Source organism: Hemitrygon akajei, chromosome 7 (assembly GCF_048418815.1).
Source record: "Hemitrygon akajei chromosome 7, sHemAka1.3, whole genome shotgun sequence".
NCBI classification, from domain to species: Eukaryota; Metazoa; Chordata; class Chondrichthyes; order Myliobatiformes; family Dasyatidae; genus Hemitrygon; species Hemitrygon akajei.
The window spans coordinates 146,237,245-146,256,486 of NC_133130.1; the positions used below are offsets into that span (position 1 = coordinate 146,237,245).

The window sequence follows — 19,242 nt, forward strand, 5'->3', positions numbered from 1 at the left end:
CATCAAAGATTTGAATCTCTCTTTTAGACAGAGATGCAATATGTTGTTGCTGCATCACTAAGCTTGTTATTTCCTTTTGTGTCCTTATGGCCTCCCACGCAGCACTTAGACTTCTATCGTCTGAAACACAAGTGTCATCGTACTGTAAATCAATGTTCTCAGAAGCACCTTGTGCTATTGGATATGACATAGGTTCAGAGTGCTTCCTTGGTGCTGGCTAAGAGTCAACACCCTGAACTACCCCTTGGGGTTCAAACTTGTTGCTCATAGGCATTTGTTGCTCATTGACATTGAGTATGCTGGGGTCTTTTCCGTTCTCTGTCAACATAGGAACTCTCAGCATAGAACTGTCCTGCTAGGGCATGTTTAGCACTCACAGCACTTTAAGTACTTAGCACTTTAACTCTGGCCACCTTGGCTGCAATTTCTTCCTGCAACTTAAGATGCTCCATTTTTCTTCAAAGCTGTTCTTCGCTTCTCCAAAACTGTTCCATCTTCTCTTCCAATGCGTGTTTATCCCTCACTATCTTGCATATGATTCAGCTAAATCAGCCTCCATTCTAATGCGTGCCATTGAATGGAATGTGCTGCATACACATTAGCCATGTTGTGTTCAGCTTTATATATAGTTCTGTGGTTTTATAAATGTTTTCATTTCCTCCAGCAATCTCACTGTCTCTATTGCAATTTTGTTTAATTTCCCTCTGTCTTGACTTCAAGGTCACTGATTCTAGCTTGACTCATGTTGTTTTCCAAGTGCGTGAACCAGACAAAACAATGGCAATTCAGTTGAGAACCAAGGGTTGAACAACTCAGGTTAAAAACCACTGTTTTGATTTCAGTACCCAATGGACAGGTAGGGATGACTATTCAAAACAATATTTCAAACCCAAACATACAGTATCAACCAACAGAACTTTGTTACTTGCCACAAGCTGCACCCCAGGCTGCAGTGCTTCTAATTTCATGAACAGATCCGAATGCTGATCAACGCACACAAGGTGCTGAACGAACTCAGCAGGCCAGGCAGCATCTATGGAAAAGATTATAATTTACGTATTGGGCTGAGACCCTTCCATTTTGTGTGTGTTGCTTGGATTTCCATATTTTGTGTGTGTTGCTCGGATTTCCAGCATCTGTAGATTTTCTCTTTTTTTGTGATCTGAATGCTGATATTCATTTAGTAAGCTGTAACTGTCAAAATCTTCTGCTGACAGAATGTAGCAGTCAAACCAAAGCAATTGCCGCTGCCAGCAGCCCTGCGGATTTGTTATACTTGCATGACGGGCACTCTCTCCTGTAATGGTTGGTCCAAAAGTTGAAGATATGCATTCGATCCTTTATTAGCAATTAGCAGACATACAATCTTGAGGCGATGAAACTTAAGTGGACCCAAATGAAAGCTCAGTGTATGTGAACAATATTGAGTGGTCAGCAAAAGATATGACCTCCATTGGTCCTCAGCTACGACAAACCAAGCAAGAATACATGACTTATTCCCTTTGCTTTTATCATGCCCCACACTTATGTGACCAAATACCACAATAGACATAATAATCACACAACAGAGAATACAATGCAGATAGAAAACAGATGCATGGCTCCTACAGGGAACAAGAGGGGGACCTTCTACACACAAATGATCATGAGAGTGTAGAATAAGTTGTAGCTGCAGGATCAATTTCAACAATTAAGAGAAATTTGGATAGGTATGTGGATGAGAGAGGTATGGAGAGTAAGGCCCAGGTGCAGGTCAATGGGACTAGGTAAATTAATGATTCAGCGCTGACTAGATGGATTGAAGGGCTGTGGTGTTCTAGGACACTGTGACTAAGATTTCTGGACAGCACAAGAATTGAAGGTTATGGGGTAGTGTAGCAGACTGGATATGTGGTAGATCGGCCAGGGCATGCTCACAGGGTTCAATGTAACTTGAAGATTAGTGGAGGAACTCAGAAAGTTAAGCATGATCTTCGGAAGAAAGTGGCCAGTCAATGCTTTGGGTTGAGACCCTCCACCTGATCCAAAGTTTTGACCCAAAATTGCCCATTTCCCTTCATTGATGCTGCCTGGCCGACTGAGTTCCTCTAGCGCTTAGCTCCAGATTCCAGCAGCCTGCTGTACCTTGTATCTGAAAGGGTCAGGTGGTCCACTCCTAGTTCTTATGTTATTAACGCATGAATGAGAGCAGTTGACTGAGCTGTCAGCACCTCTCCCTCCATCCCATCAACAAAGGAGAGCCAAGACAGCTAATTTGAAGGTACCAAACCCTTGATCATTGGTCACTTTTCCTTTGTTTTATGCTGGCTTGAGCTACCTCAACTTTTAGCTACTCGCATCCCATTGGCCAAGTCTTCTTTAATACCTTTGCCTTTCAAAGACGCCCTCACGTACAATACGTGATTACGTAACGCGGCAGTTCTGGTGCGTGCTGGCGGAAGGTGTCTGCCCCGGTCGCGTAGCGACGCGGCAGCTTGTGTCAGATCGGTGTTGTCAGAGCGGTGAGTCCCTCGCACTCTCTCTCTTCCTGTTCCTACAATGCGCCTCCGGTGAGGATGGGTGTCCCGTGGAGTGCTGGACTCGAGCCTAGCGACCGCACAATGCGACTGCTCGTCCTGCTCACAGCTCTGGCGCTGCTGTCTAACTCGGCAGGTGAGTGTCGGCGAGCACGGGGAGCGGCCTGGGCCGGCTACGGACTGCGGTGGGTTTGGCTCCGCACCGTGTCTGCGGCGGCCTGGTACCGGTCGGCTTAACGGTGCGTTTGCAAACAATGTCATCGGTACATTGACGGAGCCCGGGAGGGGAGAGTGGACCCACCTCCCAATCCTCCTGGAAGAAGAAATGACCTGTCAGTGAAACCCCTGTGCCGATGCACTGATTTAGTGATGGATGAGTTATCAATTCTAAGTAGGTGCTAAAACTTAATTCAAACACTGAAGCTGAGTAAGTAAAAAATTTCAGTTTGCATGGTAATATAATGTTTGCTCGCGAGGAAATGTTAACAGTGTACTTTATAAATTAATCCTTGGAACGGCTTAATTGAAATATTAAAGGTCAGAACAGAAAACGCGAGAATTTAATATGGATATTTAGGAGTCATCAAGAATGTATCTTAATTATTTCATGCAAGACTGTTTGAAGATCCGAACAAACCCAAATCGTGTAGAGCAGCAATAAATATGTGCTGCTTCTATCAGCAACGTAGTTGTTGAGAGTATTACCAATAACTTATAAATCTGGGATAATCTACCCGAATCAGAGGTTTAAAATAGGCTTTTTAATTTAATGAAGCCTAGACTACTGATTTTTAACTTATTTTAGAACACAATAACTTTTTCTCTGGATTATTGAGAATAATATTTGGCAATGAAAATGTATTTTTAGGGGAGAATGTGGATGTTGTAAAGGAAATAAATGTAATAATGTTTAGTGGTGAGTATCTGGAATAATGGATTTTTAGCTGAGATGTTAAAGAAACTGCAGTTTTGTATATAAGCTACCCTTGACATTTTGTATTTTGCTGCTATGCCATTTTTTAATGAGTACCGGTAACTTGTTAGTTAATACAAAAATAATTTAAGATTTAAGATATTATTTTAGTTTAATACATTTTTTCAAATAAATTCATTAGAATGGAGAAGGGAGGTTTGTATCTTTCAGTATTATGTGCAACTCAGCAGCAGCATTATAGTGCAGTAGGCTGGCATTGTTCTATTAAATTTCTTGAAATTAGAAAATAATTTAAAGTCAGTTTGAAAATCTGACTATTATATTTGCTGTTTTAAAGATTTATTGAAAATGGTCAATGCTGCCCTTGTAGAATAACTATGGCTGGAATTTCTATCAATCTAAAATTATTTTCAGAAAAAGTGAATAACTTCACTATAATACAAGTTATTTTAGAAACAGGTTTGATGTTCAGCTGTGTTGAATTCATGGAGAAAGTCTTTGTTTCTTTCATATCTTCTGTGGTATGGATTAAATTGTGGGTTATATTTTTTAACAGGACAACAAAATGCAATCTATTGATTTAAATAATATTATCCTGTGTGTTAGCAGAATACTGTTAACTGTACAGTCACTGTTAACATACTTCACAAAATGTTCTAAAATTCTTGCCCACAGGATGTGAATGTTGCTAGTAGTAGTCAGAAAAGTAGTTGAAGTTATCAGAAATTTTTGTTGATCAAAAATTTATGAACTGCTTACACTTTCAGATATTGAAATTCTGAATGTGTTTCTACAGCTTAATATTTTTTCAGAAATATGTACATTGGAAAGAATATTTTTAATGAGTGTCTATGTCTCTTGTGCGTTTTATATGTATGATGTTTATATTGTGTTGCTGGTGAAATGATGTAAGAGTTAATGAGCAACAATGTAAGAAACAGGTGAATGAGTAATACATTGAGTTACTGTGATTTCAGCTTTATATTGCTGACCTTGATAACTCCAGCAAAAAATTGCAATGTTCAAACAAAAAAATGTTTAAGAAGTGGGAGGGGAAAATAAATATTGATACTCCACGTTGGAAGGTTATGTGTTATGATAATCAAGGGTGTTGCCCATTTTGGGGATAGTTTACTGACTGCTTTAGCGTGATGTAGAGCTGAATACATTTCCAGTTTGATACTGAATTTAACATGAGTAATTTAAAGAAATCCTTTCTTGTATCTTGACCCAGAATATTTCACAGTAAATGAGCTCCTAGTTTGAATAGTGCCAGGAGAATATTAACCTGAATAAGCAGTTGGGTCTTTATTTGAGGAATGGGAACTAAAGAATGCATGCCATGCTTGTTTATGTACTCCATTATGAAGTAGGCTTTGAACCTATGCCAGTATTAGTGTTCCCAGGTGACCCATCGTATGTTTTCAGTGCTTTTCAGGTAGCATGGCTTTGGGTTGTAGGGTGGCATTGTGGATAGAGACCATTGGATTTTTGAAGTTGAGTTTGGTATAGAACACTCCACCTCCTGAGCTATATATCTTTGCGGTTTGGCTAACCTCCCCTTCAATTAGAAATCATAAATCTGCTTTGTTCCTTTTCTTCTAATCTTATTTCTTGCATTCTAATTACAGTGTCTTTCAAATTAGGAGCTGAGACAAAAACAACACAGCATATAATTTCATAATATTTACTGTCCCATTTTTGTTTGACTTTTTATAGCGACACTAGTTCTCCTGTTAATCTCTCTTACATTGATAATGTCCTGGTAATGAAAATTTATTCACATTCTTTTGGGGTTTTTATTTTTTTAAATAATTGTTATGTATTGTTCATGCTCTTGGTTAACTGCCAAGATGTATCTGATGTAAGATACATTCCCTTCTAATCTTCGAGTCTGATATCAGCCTAAGAGTGATGGATGAAACATGAAATGTATTTGTCTATAACTTCATATTTTTTTCATCTTCCATGAATGGAAAAATTGCTCTGTCCTTGAAATTAGATAGTATAATTTTCTTGTTGATAAATACAAATTCATTTTATGCATCTTATATATACTGTACATAGTTCATTAAAATATTTCACTATAAAGTCATTTTTTAAATGTTTTTCAATGATGTCAGCAATAAACATGGACATGTATTATGTCCATTGGAAATTCTATATTGACAGTTGGAAGGAATGCATTAAATGAACCAGTCAATAATGTAGGGGGAAGGCAATTGATGATGGAATGGTTAAACAAAAGAAATTAGTATTCAAATGATACCTTTCACATTCTCAGCAAATTATAAGCCATTTTACATCCAGTAGATGGCTAGTGTTATTTCTGTTTGTTCAATAAACATTTGTGAACAGTAAGGTCATAAATTAATAATAAGGTCATTGTATCCTAATTGCAGTGGCCTTTCTGAATCTAGCGAGTAAAGTCAAAGAACACTGTAACATAGAAAAAGGCTCCTTGGCCCATCTTTCCATGCTAAACTATTATTCTGCCTAGTCCCATTGACCTGCACCTAGACCATAGTCCCCAATATCTCTCCCCTCCACGTACTTATCCGAATTACTCTTAAATGTTGAAATCAAACCCGCATCCACTATTTTTGGCAGCTCATTCCACACTCTCACCACACCCTGGTTGAAGAAGCCCCCTCTCATGATCCCCTTAAACATCTCACCCTTAACCCATGATCTCTAGGTCTCACCCAACCTCATTGGAAAATGCCTGCTTGAATTTACTCTATCTATACCCCTCATAATCTTGTATACTTTTATTGGACGGTAGCATCGGACATGGCGTCTGTTGGAAACCCGCTCACATTGACTTGTACCTGAAAAATAACAGCCTCTCAACATAGGGAGGTTCTTTCTACTTCAATTAACTGTGCGAAAGCTATTTCGGACCCGGAGAGTCTTCATGAGGAAATAAGACGATTATGTCCTACAGAATGGCTACGCAGTGAAGGAAATTAATCGGGCCCTTAAAAGGACCGGTGGAAAAACCAGGAAACCTAACAACAAGGAGGAGCCCATAATTACTGCTTGTCTTCACTATGGTGCCTGGAAGAAATACTGGATTAATACTATCCACAAACCCATAAAGAAGATCAAATCACAGCTCACGCAGGTCAAAGATGACCTGGGACTCAGGCTGGCTGGTGTCTACAGGATTCCTTGTGAAAGCGGAGCATTGTGTATCGGCCACGGTGGTAACCTGCATCAAGGAGCCCAGGAGGTGTATCCATTTGGGTTACCTGAAGAAATTGCTAGTCGCAGAACATTGCATTTGCAGTGGCTGTAGGATTGACTTTGAGGCAAAAAACTACTGTACTATGCCAATGACTTTTGGGTTTGCCTCGCGAAGGAAGCCACTGAAATAAAACTAGAGCAAAAGAATTTTAACAAAGATGAAGGTCTCACTCTAAGTAAGAACTGGAATTTGCTTGTAAGCAAGGTGGGAGAGTGGATCCTTGATTGGATGAGGAGTAACCAATCCAGAGGGACAGATGATGGGGGTATAAATACCACCAGACTTGACATGTCCAGGCATCATCCCTGATGAAGATGGCAGAGTTTGTCATTGAAACATTGGTTAAGTTCCATACCTGTACTTGGATGGAAGCAGGAAAAGTTTACTTGTTATATATGCTGGAAAGCACTAGATCCTTTATCATTTCAATCAAATCTCCCCTCATTCTTCTGTGCTCAACCTTTCCCTATAACTCAGGTCCCCAAGTCTTGGCAAAATCCTTGAAAAATTTCTTGCACTCTTTAAATCTTGTTGATATCCTTCCTGTAGGTAGGTGATCAGAACTGCAAAATAGGCCTCACCAATGTCTTGTACAACTTCAACATAACACACCCCAACTCCTGTATTCAATACTTTTAGTTTATGAAGGCCAATGTGCCAGAAACTTTCTTTATGACCTTATTTACCCTTCACTCCACTTTCAAGGAATTATCGATCTGTGTTCCCAGATCCCTCTGTGCAACACCTCAGACTTGTCTGCTTTAAATTTCATCTGCCATTCTTCAGTGCATTTTTCTGGTTGGTTCACATTTGCTGTTATCTCTAAGCTGCATGAGTGCATGGCTGCTCAGTAACTGAAATGCACCCGCGCTCATAGCCTTTGTTGTCTTGCAACTGGAATAAAGATAGACAAGAAAATGTTTACAAAACGTGAAAGATTTTCTTTGTTGTACTGTATTTCATTATACCCTTCAATTAATAAAGAAAGTCAAAAGTGTGTGTTTTTTTTCAATTCTCATTCTATATATTCACATTATGCATATTACTAAAGAAATCATGTAAAGTGCTGCCCAGTTTTCAGGCCATGTAAAAAGTTTCTATTCAAAACAATGGTTGGTCCACTCAGCTGTAAAATAAAATTAGGAAACTTTGTCCAGCTCCCACTATAAACTTTGACAGTCTTCCTCACTGTCCACTACATCCACAATCTTGGTATCATCTGCAAATTTACGGATCCAGTTGATCACATTATCATAAAGATTGTTGATATAGTTGACAATTAACAAAATACCCAGCACCAATCTCTGCAGCACACCACTAGAACCATAGAACATTACAGCACAGAAACAGGCCTTTTGGCCCTTTTTAGCTGTGTCAAACCATTTTTCTGCCTAGTCCCACTGACCTGCACCTGGACCATATCCCTCCATCCACCTCTCATCCATGTACCTGTCCAAGTTTTTCTTAAATGTTAAAAGTCAGCCCGCATTTACCACTTCATCTGGCAGCTCATTCCACACTCCCACCACTCTCTGCATGAAGAAGACCCCCCCCCCCCCTAATGTTCCCTTAAACTTTTTCCCCCTTCACCCTTAACTCATGTCCTCTGGTTTTTTTTCTCCCCTAACCTCAGTGGAAAAAGCCTGCTTGCATTCACTCTATCTATACCCATCATAATTTTATATACCTCTATCAAATCTCCCCTCATTCTTCTACATTCCAGGGAATAAAGTCCTAACCTATTCAACCTTTCTCTGTAACTCAGTTTCTCAAGTCCCGGCAACATCCTTGTAAACCTTCTCTGCACTCTTTCAACCTTATTAATATCCTTCCTGTAATTCGGTGACCAAAACTGCACACAATACTCCAAATTCAGCCTCACCAATGCCTTATACAACCTCACCATAACATTCCAACTCTTATACTTAATACTTTGATTTATAAAGGCCAATGTACCAAAAACTCTCTTTACTACCCTATCTACCTGTGACGCCACTTTTAGGGAATTTTGTATCTGTATTCCCAGATCCCTCTGTTCTACTACACTCCTGAGTGCCCTACCATTTACTAGTCACAGGCCTCCAGTCCACAACCACACTCTGGCTTCTTCAGTGAAGACAGTGTCTAATCCAATTTACTATCTCAAATGCCAAATAATTGTACATTCTTCACCAACCTCCAATGTGGGACTTCGTCAAGGGCTTCACTAAAGTCCATGTAGACAACATCCACTGCCTTGCCTTTATCAATTTTCCTGGTAACTTCCTTGAAAAACTCTACAACATTTGTTAGACATGACCTATCCATGCACAAAGCCATGTTGACAACTATCCCTAATATCCCTGTATCTGGTCCCTTAGAATATTTTCCAATAACTTACCCACAACTGATGCGAGGTTCACCAGCCTATAATTTCCTGGTGTATTCTTAGAGCCTTTCTTAAACAATGAAACAACATTAGCTATCCTCCAATCCACCAGCACCTCACCTGTGGTTATGGCCATTTAAAATATCTCTGCTGGGGGCTCTGCAATTTCTGCACTAGCCTCTGACAGGATCTGAGGGAACACCTTGTCAGACCATGGGGTATACGGTCCATGAGTGCTGCTTTGCTTATTTCTATCAACTCTGTCTGTCTTCCAAGTAAATGCAGGTGCAAAAATTCCATTTAATATTTAGGCTCCATGCATAGACGACCACACTGATCTTCCAGAGGGCCAATTCTGGAGATTACTATCCTTTTGTGCTTAATATATATATATTTATTTATTGGCATGCAGCATGGAATAGGCCCTTCCAACCCTTCAAGAGCTATATCGTCCAGTAACCCCAATTTCACGGGACAGTTTACAGTGATCAATTAACCTACCAACCGATATGTCTTTGGACTGTGGGAAAGATCCAGAGCACCCAGAGGAAATCCATGGGGTCATGGGAAGAATGTACAAACTCCTTACAGGCAGTGATGGGGATTGAACCCAGGTTGCTAGAACTGTAAAGTGTTCTGCTAACCTCTATGCTACAGTGCCGCCCCTGTAGAAGCCCTTAAAATTCTCCACTTGTCTACTAGAGCAAGCTCATGCTTTCATTTAGCCCTTCATGTGTGTTCTCTTGCATTTCTTGTACTCCTGAGTACCTCATTTGCTCCTTCCTGCCAATACCTGCTATGCACCTCCTTTATCTTAACCAGAGCCTCAATATTTCACAAAAAGCAAGGTTCCCTAAAACTATTATCGTTGCCTTTTATTCTGACAGGAACATGCAAACACTGTACACTCAAAAATTTCACTTTTGAAGGCCTCCCATTTACCAAGTACACCGTTGCTAGAAAACAACCTGTCCCAATCCATATTTGCCAGATACTTTCTGTAGCAAAAAAATTGGTCTTCCTCCAATTCAGAATCTCAATCCAAGGACCAGATCTATCCTCTTCCATAATTATCTTGAAACTAATGGCATTATGATCATTAAATGCAAAGTGTTCCTCTACACCAACTTTCGTTGCCTGCCCTGTCGCATTCCTTATTTGGAGATTTAGTATCACACTCTCTAGTTGAGACTTCTATGTGCTGATTAAAGAAACTTCCTTAAACATTTGATAAATTCTTTCCCACAAAGCCATTTTACATTATGAGAGACCCAGTCAATAGATGCAAAGTTAAAATCACCTACTATCACAACCTTGTATTTCTTGCAACAGTCTGTGATTTCTCTATAAATTTGCTTCTCTAAATTCTCTAGTAATGCCACCCGACCCCCTTTAATCTTTCCTGTTCTATCTCATCTAAAACAATAGAGCTGCCAATCAAGCCCCTCCTGCAACCAAGTCTAACTAATGGTTACAATGTCATAATTCCACATGCTGATCCATGCCCTAAGCTCGTCGGCCTTTCCTACAATACTCTTTCAATTTAAGTATACACAACTCAGGACATTAGTCCCACCATGTTCAGTCTTTTGATTCCTAACTTTGTATGTAGGCTTAACAGCATCTTTTCCCATAACCATTACACTATTGGTTCTGGCACTCTGATTCCCATTCCCCTGCAATTCTTAATTTTAAACCCCTCCCTCCTCGGTGCAGCACCAGCAAACCTTCCCACAAAGCTGCTAGTCCCCTCCAGTTTAGGTGCAGACTGTCCCTCCTGTACAGGTCCCACATTCTCTGGAAGAGAGCCCAATGATCAAAAAATCTGAAGTCCACATTTCTGTGGTATCTCATTAGCCGTGTCTTAAACTGTGTAGTGTTACTATTTCTAACCTCATTATCACATGAAACGGGTAGCAATCCTGAGATCACAACATTAGAGGTCATGTCCTTTAACTTTGCACCTAACTCCCTGAACTCACTTTGCAGGACCTCATCACCCTTCCAGTCCATGTCATTATTACTGACATGGACCATGAGCTGTGCTGCTCACTCTCACACTTAAGAATGCTATGAATTCAATGCAAGAATCCCTGACCCTGGTACCCGGGAAGCACCATACCATCGGGAATCTCATTCTTGTCTACAAAACCTCCTGTCCTAATGAAGCACATATCAGTACACCAATCTTCTTCCCCCATCCCTTCTGAGCCACAGAGCCAGACACAGTGCCAGAGACCTGATCGTTGTGGCTTTCCTATGCTAGGTTATCTCCCAGTCTTCCCACATCCCACAGGAAGAGCATTCCACTATCCCAAATGGCATCCCCACGGCTCTAAATGTGTTGTAGGAAAGGAAAATTAAACAAAGTGATCTACCTACAGCCTTCGCCTCTCCTCACTGAAGCCTCTATGAGCTCGCCATGAACTCTCCAATTTAACATTGGTCCAATCACACAGTGACCACTCCCACAATGGCTGCTCTGCTTAAAACTAGTTTCTTTTTGTTGATCCTTGTCAAATACCAAATTACACACAATCCAATATCTCCTCAGGAACTGTGGTGCACAGAATATCTTGAATGTCCCTGCTTGCTTCTTTTCAACTCTTCCTCCTGTTACTAATCCAACATCTCCTCTGGGATTGTGGCATGCAGAATGTCCTGACTGACCCCATTCACTTCTTTTGAACTCTATCTCCCACTACACACAATCCAACATCTTGGGAACTGTGGTGCACAGATTGGTGCAAGTATTTCTTGTGTGCGTGTTTTTTTAAATTGCAAGACCACATTGGTCATTACTAATACAAATTACTGTAAGTCCAGTTCAGTTTTGAGACCGACTGTAAATGAGCTGTATCCTCTTTGGTAATTGCACGGACCAATAGGGTCTGTTGGTCCAGGCTCTTCTACAGACTGCTGTGTCGCCTGTTACATTTCCACAACCCCCCCCCCCCACCACCTACCCAGAGGAGATGTTCAACATTAATAACACAAAATACTCTTATGTCCAGTTCATGAGTGAAATCGACAGCAGAGGAGCTGCCTGTCTTTGGGTTATTGCATGGATCAGGCTCTTCAGGCCCTCATACCATGACATTGTTTATTACAGACACCCAGGTGCCAGAAGTGGGTGTGAGAGAGCACACTGGAATCCATACGTACAAGCAGCTGGATGAACTCAGCAGGTTGGGCAACATCCGTTGAAATGGATGCTGCCCAACCTGATGAGTTCATCCAGCTTGTTTGTATGTGTTGATTTGACCACAGCATCTGCAGTGTACTTTGTGTTTACACTGGAATCCATGCTAGGTTAAAAGGCTGGCTGGCTTTCCCATCAATACAGCTCTTCAATGTCCACTCTCTGGAAAACAATTAGATTACCTTTTCAACTGATCCAGAGCAAAATGAGGAACTGCTATTCTTACAGAAATGTGGCTGAAGGACAGCATCCCATGCACCATCATTCTTCAGGGCATACCACTCAGGGACCTGTACTAATATATTTTGTGACTGTGTTGTGCTTTATCATAGCTACATGTGCTGTATCCTAACTATGTGCTGTATCATAAACATATGTGCTGTGTTTGACTATATGTACTCTGTTCTGCACCTTGGCCCCAGAGGAATAATGTTTTGTTTTGCTGTATGCATGTGTATGTTTGAATGACAGTAGACTTGAATTTAAAGTTAATGAACTGTTAATCCTATTTTCATGGTGTTGTTTGAGGAAGGAATGTTAGAAGAATTATTTTGACTCATTTACTTTTAATTCTATTTTCCAGACTTCTCTCTGTAACTCCCTCCTGTATTTTTCCTCTTACTCAATTTTTTTTTTAGAAAACTCCTCTTCAATCATGTTCTGTATTATCAGATAGTGCCCTCATTTGTTGGCCTCTGAAAGTAATCTCATCCCTATGATGTCAATGTTAACATTAATACTATTTATGTTCCAATTGTACCCCTGAGTTAGATTATCGCCTGGAAACATCCTTGGGTGACAGCTATTATTCTATACATACAGTAAATAATTTAATCAATTATCCTTCCCCCATCTCCATTTAATGATAGTTTTTAGGATTGCTTCCATGATTCCTTTATCCTTGCACATTGCCAGTAATACTGTAGTATTTGGATTAAATTAATAATAAATACAGTGTATTTTTGTATTTTTCCCATCTGTATTCATTTTGTTTATTATTTACAGGGACAGCTTGACATTTGTATATAAAGTGATATGGGGTTAATGTAAGAAAATAGAGCTGAGGTAAAAGTTTAGTTAAGATCTTACTAAAAGATGGAGCTAATGTAAGTGATTGAAATGCAGATGAACTGCTTATAATTTAACTTAGGTCAATGTGCTATCACAGGAAAAAAATCCTTTCATTATGTCTTTTAAGGACATTGAAATAAGGATAATGATGTTGAGTGGTTATTTTCCATGTCGTCTATTAACTTAAGTGAGGGGGCATTGTGGTGAAAGAATATTTGGAAAAAAAAGGAAAATATTGAAATCTGCACATTTGCTCCTTGGAATTGGATGTAAATAGACAAGCAACACAGGTAGGTTCTTCGCCTTTAATTGGTATTTATATTGCAGTTTTTATCTTGGCTACTGTTAATTTGTTTCTGTGATGGTCATGGGGCCCAATTCAAACTAGTGTAACCTGTCTGTCATTGGAATTTAAATATCCTCTTATGCATATTGAGTCAGGTATTTCTGCTTTGATAATATCTTGCTGTTAGAAACAGGTTTCCTAAGTACATAATACTTAACTATGAAACAGCCAAGTATTTCGGTTGATCTTGTCTTCCTTCACCCATTTTAGATGAGATGTTTCACTGGGGTAAGGTTCCCTATTCACCATTAATTTTGTTTATTCATTCATTTACAATGTGATATATGGAAATCACTGGCAACACCAGCACGCATGGTCCATGCTTAATTAATTCTGAAAGGAGAAGCAGTGGAGAATCACCTACAATGGTTTAAAGCTAGGTTTCCTTCTCTGAAATTTATTAGTGAACTAGATGGGTTTATATAATTGATTAAAAGTGACCACAACATCTTGGAGACTGAGGGAGGAGCAGTGCCTCCAATCGCCTTTATACAGGGGTCTGTGGGAGGAGCCACAGGATCAGTCAGCAGAGGGGCATGTCCAGACAGGTATGCACATAGTTTACCACACTGTTTCTAAGATTATTTTTTCTAACTGTTTATATATAATTTAATCTTTAATTAGAAGTGAAAATGACTGTTGTGTGAATTCAGGTTCTTGTCTGCATCAGTAGGCTAAAACTCTGGCAGCTAGTTCAGTAACAACCACATTGTTGCTGTACCACTTCTTGAGAGTGCACATTAATGGATTATTGAACCATTTGCACTTCAGTGCGGTCTGACCTTAGTACCCAGTTAACGGTAGCTGGATAGCATCTTAACCTCACAGATGAAGAGGCCATCATGTGTGCTAAAGAGAAAGCTCAAGAATTCACAACCATGTTTGGCCTGAAGTGTTGAGTGGATAATTCCTTTTTGCTTACTACTGAGCTCATCACCCACCTATAGTCATTTTCAGACAATTTTATATGTCTTCCTTGTGTTATCAATTGGTTGAAACCACGAGATTTAATAAAGTTTAAAACATGAAACTCTCCTGGCTGTGGCATTTGAAGATTTGTGCTCCAGAATTAGCCATAAAAACAGTTATATCTATTTCACAACTTGGTTAAATCATGGAATTACTTGTCTCCAACATTGGGAGTATCCTCAAAAGAGGGACTGGAGAGTTCAAAAATACAGCTCACTACTGCTTTCAATTAGAAATGGGAAATTGATGCTAATCTTGATAATAATACCTACGTTGTGAAAAATTATTTGATGGGGAAGAAAATATATTTGTCCAGATTATCTTAAGGGAACTGTGTACTCATGTTAGCAATAGGGCCAGTATAGGAACTGGAGAAGGCTTATTGAAAACATGGACTTGTCTTTACAATTGTCTGGCTGGAGAAATTCACTCAACCATAGGGGAATACCTAATTATCTCCATTTGAAACATCTAATAAATGCTATAATTTGCAAGTATTGTTTTGGGGTAAGTTTCCTTCAGTGCAGATTGGCAGGAATAATTAGTTTAAAGGTAGAACTTTTTGAAAAGTTTTGTATAATTTCTTTAGGTATACAATTACAATTATAAGACTCTAGGAAAAGGAGATTTAAAAGGGTTTAAAATATGTCATATGTCTAAAACTAAATTATCATGTATCTACCCAGACATTAGTTCCTGTTGCAGCAAGTGTACAGGGGGCGAGGCTTCCCTTATTCATATGTATTGGACTTGCCCTGGCTTGGAGAAATACTAGAGAGATGTCTTTCTAACTTTATCCCAGATACTTAATTACTGCTTGGAACCTAATCCTGTGATTGCTCTTTGCGGCACCTCAGGAGAGGTTGACATGCATCTGAGTCCAACTAAATGTTGTGCACTGTCTTTTGCCTCTCTTTTGGCCCAGACGCGCAAGTCCTTAAGTGGAGAGATGCTGCCCCACCCACTCATGCTCAATGGCTCAGAGACATTATGTCCTGCTTAGACCTTGAAAAGAATCATTATTCACTTCTTAATTCGGATGTAAAGTTCCAGAGGGTGTGGGGATCTTTTCTTGAATATTTTCATAATTCCCGCTTAGATAAAAGGTCCATCCCTTTTTTTCTTCTGCATATAAATCCCTTGCTTCCAGCTTCTTTCAGTTAAGATTTATGGTTTTTGACATGTAATCATATTATAGTCCAGGTAGTAGGCAATATACCTTTTTATAAATACAGCTATGTGGAGATAAAAGTTCTGATTAACTTCTCTGTATATTGTAAGGTTGGCTTGTAGTCGGGCAATGGCAGGGTGGAGTGGTTACTAACTATGTATGATTCTACCATGGGTGTTTTTTTTTTAACTGTTATGAACTGTACATTTGATACCTTTGTTTTGTTCTATACAAACATCTTTACTGTTTTTTTTCATTGTAAAAACTTATTTAAAAAATTAAATATAATAAGTATTTACAATTGACTCTGGTCTATTAGAAAGAAAGAACTTTACCATTTTCAAAAGAGGTTCACTTTTGTCCTTTGGTAACACAAAACACTATATTTGAAGTAGCAGTTGATTCTGAAGTGGCTCTTGATGTTTGAATGTGATAATAAGCCAAACTGTAAAAAAAGAACTCAACCATATTCACTGTTCAGTCTAGTCCATAGGAATGTCAATTTTAGGAGCCACAAAAGGGACAATACAGAGGATATGAATTACTGTCTGAAGAGAAATGCTATAACATGGATAGTGGAGAATAGAGAATAGGACAGAGAACTGCTGGAATTCTATTCCAGATAACTGAGGTACTGGTATAAAAACAGTTCTGAAGAAGTGAAGATTCATTTTCTCATTTGTGGTACTTGTTCAGGTTGACTGCAATACTAATAAGACAATTGTGACCCTCTATAATTCCTCAGCCACATCTAAAAAAGATACTGTCTGAAGAGTTGATAGATTTCTCATGGATTCCTGGCTGATGAATCAAGTTTCATTAGAGTACTAAAGTTTTATTTAGCCATTGGTTTTCTTATTGTTTGTCGTATTTGCTGCGTACAAATTGCCACTATTTTGCACTTTATTAAAGTAATTATTTCATTGGTTGAGAAATGTCTCGAGCATACGAAAAATATAAGCTTTGAGTATTTCAGCTGCAGCACTAATCTACTAAAAATCTTACTCAATTCCCTCCTGGAATTTTGCAATTTTATTTGGTCTATTGGATACATGATCTAAACTGCTATCTTGGTATTTGTTTGTCAGAATCTGAGTCAGGTTTAATATCAACAGCATATGTTGAGAAATTTGTTGTTTTGTGGCAACAGTACAGGCAGTCCCCGAGTTACGAACATCCGACTTATGGACAACTCGTACTTACGAACTGAGGAAGGGGAACGCTGTCCGCCATTTTAAGTCATTGCCGTTGACACTGTGTTGAGTGTTTAACTTTGTTTTTGGCTTAAATTTTTCTTAGTAAGATTCACCCTGACCCTGCCCCCCCCCCCCCATTCCAGTCAGCTGGTGGCACAGTGAGATCTGAGATCAGCGCCGTGCTGGAGAACGGAGGTTTCAGAGTTCGATCCAGTGACAAACCACTCCCGTGCCGGGTTGATGTCGATCCGGTGACTCCCATACTATCCATGCCCGGTTGATGTCGAGCTCGCAACTCGACCTCGTAAAGAAAAACACTGCCACCTCCAGTTTAAATTCCCATGCAGAATATTGTGGCGGATCAAATTCTGAAACCTGACACAGCCCCCACTTGTCCTATTTAGCCTGTTTCAGTGCGGTAATCCTTAGGACCCAGTGGACCTTGGGAGCCGACGGAACTCAGGACCCACCGCCCGCAGTGTTTCTGTTCTATTGATGGGTAGCGATCGCGATTGAAAATAAAGAGGAAATAATAAAGCGTTTGGAAAGAGGTGAAACGCCATCGGTCATTGGAAAAGCGTTAGGCTACAGTCGGTCAACGATTGGAACAATTTTAAAGGATAAAGTGTGAATAATGGAGCATTTGAAAGGCGCTGCCTCGATGAAAGCTACAATTATTACTAAGCAACGCAGTGGTTTAATTATTGGGATGCATGCGTTTCTTAAGTGTTTTATATGCATAGAAAGGTAAAATATATACTAAGACAAATGTTTGACTGACGCTAAATAATACCGGATGTACTTGTTCCGACTTAACTTAAAGACGGATTCAGGAATGGAACTCGTACACAACCCGGGGACTGCCTGTACATTACAATGTGTTGGCGCTTGGCCAAGTGGTTAAAGCGTTCGTCTCGTGATCTGAAGGTCACTAGTTCGAGCCTTGGCTGAGGCTGTGTGTGTGTCCTTGAGCAAGGCACTTAACCACACATTGTTCTGCGACGACACCGGTGCCAAGCTGTATGGGTCCTAATGCCCTTCCCTTGGACAACATCTGTGGCATGGAGAGGGGAGACTTGCCGCTCTTCCATAAAACCTTGCCCGGGCTTGCGCCCTGGAAACTCTCCAAGGCGCAAATCCATGGTCTCACGAGACTAATGGAGGTCTTCACACGCCCATTACAATACATAATGATGTTAAAATATATAAAAATTACAATAAGAAATACTAAAAATTAAATAGTGTAAAAGAGTGCAAAGCAAAATAGTGAGATTGTGTTCGTTGTCTATTCAGAAGTCTGATGGTAGAGGGGAAGAAGCTGTTTTTGAAATGTTGAATGTGTGTCTTCAAGCTCCTGTACTACTTCCTTGATGAGTAATGAGAAGAGGACATGTCCTGGGTGGTGAAAGTCCTTAATGATGTGTTACGTTCCCCGTAACCGGGTGACTTACCAGCAAAGATAGAGAGGTCCGCTGAAGTCTGATGGTACTATTTTCAAACGTTTTTTATTTATAAAGGGGCACAAACGTATGGTTAATACAAAACATTCAGATCATATACGTCGTCAATACTCAATCTAAAGCACAGGTATAGTAATAATCAATCAGAAATAAGCTCTATCGTTGTCTAGGGGATAATACTGAGTCCAATGGAATATAAAAGTCACTCAAAAATCTGCAGGCTTTTCCGTTTGGGAACCGCTGGCATTTCACGGGTTGGAGAGAGAGATTGGTGAGAAAAAGGAACACTTGCCCGTCATCTTTGCGAAGCAAATCCCTGTTGTTAGTTAAAACGGTTTTCCTTTGGTTTCAGCCACAGACTCCCGATCCGGAATCTAACGCACGTGGCTTCCTTCAAAATGGCTTCCCGCTCCGACGGGAAGCGCTATCGTGTCTTCCTAGTGTGTCTCCTTGGTGCGTCTGAGGGACCGCCTCGGCAGCCCACCTTTTTATCGGGACTTGCAGGGTTGTAGCTGTCAATCAGGGTGGGGTATGGCAATCTTTCCCCATCACCCAGCCCACGTTGCCCTGAGGGTTTGCACGTAGTCCAGTCCCCATTTCACAAAGGTGTCTCCAAGAGACAATGGCTATGTCCATGGCTTTTGTCTGGCTGAGAGGCCAGACCACATTCCAAACCTTAAGGCTTCTCTCTCTCTCTTGCGATTCTCACAAAGGAGGGGGCTGGGGTCATAACAGATGAAACATCGACTGGATGCTGGG

At 40.1% G+C, this 19,242-nt stretch overlaps 1 protein-coding gene across 1 annotated transcript in view; it reads left to right on the top strand.

Moving 5' to 3' along the window:
- Positions 1–2,424: 2,424 nt before the first annotated feature.
- LOC140731026 (neural proliferation differentiation and control protein 1-like) overlaps positions 2,425–19,242 on the top strand; it is a 199,222-nt gene continuing 182,404 nt past the window's right edge. Inside the window, exon 1 of the mRNA XM_073052206.1 lies at positions 2,425–2,652. Coding sequence (XP_072908307.1) covers positions 2,556–2,652 — 97 coding nt within the window. The 5' untranslated portion in view covers positions 2,425–2,555. The remainder of the gene's footprint in view (positions 2,653–19,242) is intronic.